The sequence below is a fragment of the Dioscorea cayenensis genome, chromosome 13, assembly GCF_009730915.1.
Source record: "Dioscorea cayenensis subsp. rotundata cultivar TDr96_F1 chromosome 13, TDr96_F1_v2_PseudoChromosome.rev07_lg8_w22 25.fasta, whole genome shotgun sequence".
NCBI classification, from domain to species: domain Eukaryota; kingdom Viridiplantae; phylum Streptophyta; class Magnoliopsida; order Dioscoreales; family Dioscoreaceae; genus Dioscorea; species Dioscorea cayenensis.
In genome coordinates, this window is record NC_052483.1 from 4,483,148 (window position 1) to 4,487,593 (window position 4,446).

The following is a 4,446-nucleotide window of genomic DNA, read 5'->3' on the forward strand; positions in this document are numbered from 1 at the left end:
TTAAATGTTTCTTCATGGAAATTTTATCTTTAGCCTAATGTTAGAGGTCTGAGGCGAAACCTTGCGAAATGCCACCTAGTTAAGGATGTAATTTTAAATTCACATGCGGACATTGTTTGTTTTCAAGAATCAAAACTTTAGGATATTCATTGCTCCTATCAAGGCCAGGGGCAAAGCACATCACTCCTTTGACTTCGACTTGACCGAGTTCATTTACTCCATAAGCGAGACTCACTCCCCGAGACCTTCACCAGCTGTCTCCTAGATCGGCTCGGATCACTTTCCCATTTGTCTCGATTTCGAGATCGACATCAAAGCCCTCGGCTCTTCTGTAATTCTGAGAAATTACGCACTCGATTCTCAAATTAATTTCTGCTCATTCTTGATCGTGAATGTAAACAAATCCTTGCTGGTACGTGGAGCCTTCATCCTCTCCAAGAAATTAGCATACCTTAAATCTAAACTTCGAATTTGGTCCAAGAATACCTTTAGGCGCCTCTAAACTCCTTAGAAATTGTTTTCGCTTTGAACTTAATTCTAGTGATACCCTCTAGCGAGAACCCTTTTCGAGGATGAAAACACTCGACTTTCCCAAGTCCACTCGAGGCTCTTTTTACAATTCTAAGCAGGGAAGAAGTTCTCGAAACAACGATCTAGAATCACGGCTCAAAGAAGGACTCAATACTAAATTTTTCCACCGGGGTTGCTAATGGTAGATCTTAATTATTCCTCATCTTTCATACAATCGATTGAACCCAGGTAATCGATCAAATTAGCATAATTTTTCGCGATCACTTTTAAGCTCCTCATTGGAACCCCCCATTTCCAATAGATTTCTTATCGACTGGCATTTTCTCTTTTGAACATAAAGAAAGAGTCAATCCTCCCACCCTAGAAATTCCTTTCTCCTTTGATGAGATTAAACGTCGTCTTTGACCTTATCCCTGACAAAGCCTCGATGTCCTGATGGATTCCCTATCCTCGTATTCCGAGAAACTACTTTGGGACCTTCTTCAGGATTCCCTAGTCACACTCTGTGGTGATTTTTTGATGGCTCATTAAACCCTTGAGCGTATTAACCGGATCAACATTGCTCTCATTGCTGAGATAATTCCCCTGGACTGCTTTGTGGACTTTAGACCAATCAGACTAATCAATTCTACTTGTAAAATCGTCCAAGCTCCTTGCCAACGAAAGCTTAGCAATGTTATTAACGACCTTGTGGATGAATCGCAATCTGGCTTTACTAAAGGTAGATGCATTGCGGATAATATTGTTGGGGCCCAAGAAATCATTTTCAACTTGCAGAAAAAGAAATCTCATGCTACGCCTTCAAAGTTGATTTTGCTAAAAGCCTCGATTCTTTTAGATTGAACTTCCTCCTCAAAATTCTTCTGTCCTTTAGAGGTTTTGGAGTGAAATGGCTATCTTGGATTCACGCTATTCGCGCAATCGCCAAATCGGTCATCATTAATGGTAGCATTCAAGGTTATATCAGATGCAAACGGGGACTAAGACAAGGCGATCCCCGTCACTACCCTCTTGCTATTGTTCAGCGATTCCGAGTGCTATGTTTCATCACGCGCTAGATCTAAAGTCCTTGTGGGTGTCCTCTTAAGCGACCGATTAATTTTTGTCATTTCAATAGTCGGTGTGACCTTCTTATCTTCTCTGGCGGAGGTCACAAGGACCTTCAAATCATCAAACTTATCCCTTCATCTATTTAAGGGGTCATCCGGGTTATCCATTAACTCTCTAAAAAGTTGCTTGTACTCAACCAACTTTGGCTACCAACCACATGAATCTTCGCCTAGAATCCTAAACTGCGTCGCAGAAATTGTCTTTCCTATAACTTACCCTTAGGGATCCTCTCTCTCGCCGTCGATCCAAGATGTCTAGACTGGTTAAACTGATTAGTATGGTTCGTCTCTAGACTCACACCTTGAAAGCCAAATACTTATCCCTTTGGGGCCGCCTTTTACCCTCATCAATTCTATTCTCTCCACCGTCCCTTGTCTCACTGGATGCTCGGTATTCAAAACTTCCTATTTCGCGATCAAAGAAATTAACAAGATCAGTAGAGACTTCCTATGGAAAGGTCCCGACTTTGGTCCCGAGAGGAATCCAGTTACACTGCTTGAAGCAGATCACTAGACCTCGCAACATGGGAGAGTCGGGGAATTCTCAATATTTATGATTTCAATCTTGCCTTGCTTTGGGAAATGGTGGTGGAAATTCTTCCCTGTTATCCTGATCAGCTGTTTGGCCAAAAATCATTCATTCCAACTATTCCCCTAGCGATCCAAATGGGCTCCCTGCTCTCACTCTCCACCTAGAAATAAATCTTCCCAGGGCGTGTGTGACCTCCATCCCCGCCTCGCCTCCGCCTCATGTCTTGAACAAATCTACTCGGAGTGGCTCCAACACCTCCCTCCGGTTTAACCGCTGGGTACTCTGGGATTCTCCTCAAAGATCTCTGGCCGGACCTTTTCTCCCAATGCTTAACTCCTGATAACCATCGTGCAATTCTCCCAACATCTAAGAAACCTGGAGATCCTTTTCTCCCCGGATCCTCCTGGCTCATTATCCTCACTTTTAGAAATTATCCCCGATTGCTCCACTTTTCGACGGCACTCCTTCTTGGACCCTTGAAAAAAAGTAGAAATTTCTCGTCAGAAATCATTCTATAAATTTCTTATTGATGGTGGATTACGGAAGCACGCCTTTTACCCCTCTTTCTCGAAAAACCTCGATGCCCTAGGAAAAATCACTCTTTTTGCTCGGCTCACTGGAAAGACAAAAATTTTACTCTGCTAACCTATTCACTGAAAAAAGGTGTATCTCCTACAACCCTATCCTGACACTTTGGTGTCCTTTGTCACAGATGCTTTCCAAAAACCTCAATCACCTTTTTCCTCAACTCGTGAATTTTCCAAACGATTCTGGGTTTTTCTCCCAAGCTCTAGCCTTCACCCTCTTCCACAATCTATTCCCTTACTCCGACGACTTGGTTATCATCCCTCAACCCCCAAAGATCAAACTTTGGGATCTCATTTCCGTGCTGCTTTTTGTGGAATATCTCGATCGAAGAAATGCTTAGTATTTTTCACATGAATGTTTTATCGCAGCATATCATTATTTTTAAATCTGTTAACATGCTTTTATCTTGGATTTCTACTGCTGCAGACAAACATCAGCAAGTTCTTAACGAAGCCTCTCAGAAAATCAAGTGTTCTCTCAACTTCCTCAGTGCTAGAGATTCCTCCTCTGCCGGCACTCTTGACCCTGGTTCTGTTCAGGAGTAGTTGCATTTCGACGTTTGTCTAAGTAGGCCTGAGATGCCAGACGGCTTTTTCCATTTACTTAGCTTTTTCTCTCGCTTTGCTCGGGTTTTTATTTGTTTCCCTCGCTCTCCTCACCTCCGTGAGTGATGGCTTTATCCTTGTACCTTCGTTTTTAGTTCAATAAATCTGTTGTTTATCCACATTTAATTCAAAAAAAAAAAAATATTAGATGGTATAAAAGTAATTTTTACTAAAATTTTCCTCTATATCTTCCCCTAGTCCTATCCCCATTCCCGCAACCAAACATTATTTTTGTTCCCATCATCAATCCTCCTTCCTATTTCTAACCCCATCCCCATATTTTCATTCTCTCCAACTAAACGGACCTTTTGTGTTCGAATCCTATTAAACATATTTATGGTAATAAATTCTCGATTATAAGTGTGGGTTTGTAACCCAAACTTCATTTTCAGAGTGAGTACACATGAGTTAGATAATCAATTTTTGTCCTATGTTTACACCCCTATAACGTTTGTCGTATTTTTCAAAACAATATACATATATATGAGAGCAGGAGACGGTAAAAATAAACGTAAAGGGAAAGGAATTAAAAAATTGTAAAAAAATATCGTCTACTCTCACTTGTTCACTTGTCTAGTGTGATCCTTTAGTCTTACCAGTTCATGCAAACTGCCTTTCAACTATTTTCTTCTAATAATACGACACCAAAATATGAAGGTAGTAATATTTTTCCAGCTAAACCTATCTATTGTTTTCTTAATGATGCATCTTAAATGACCTCTGAGTCTGGATGCATTATTTTGAAAAAAATCATGTTCGGACAATGTTTTCCTGGCTTGTAAGAAAAGACAAAGGAAAAAAAAACAAATGATAAAAGAACAAGTTGAGATATAACTCATATTTTTTGTCTAGTTGAATAAAATTATACAACAACAGAAGGCACGTAGTAGCATCATTTCAGCATAATTTTTATTAGGTTTTTTTTAATAAAAAAATAAATAAATTACTTCTATTAAAGAAAAAAAAACAACAACAAACTCCACGTCAGAGATGACGTAGATAAAACAACAATAGACAATTCTCACTAGATTTCATAACAATACTCCTGTACTTTATATTCATTTACAATTTATTGTTTTAA

The 4,446-nt window shown here is 39.7% G+C and overlaps 1 protein-coding gene across 1 annotated transcript in view; it reads left to right on the forward strand.

Moving 5' to 3' along the window:
- Positions 1-3,305, forward strand: part of LOC120274613 ((-)-alpha-terpineol synthase-like) — a 10,399-nt gene extending 7,094 nt beyond the window's left edge. Inside the window, 1 exon segment of the mRNA XM_039281156.1 lies at positions 3,187-3,305. Within this exon segment, the coding sequence (XP_039137090.1) occupies positions 3,187-3,305 (119 nt within the window).
- The last annotated feature ends 1,141 nt before the right edge of the window (positions 3,306-4,446 follow it).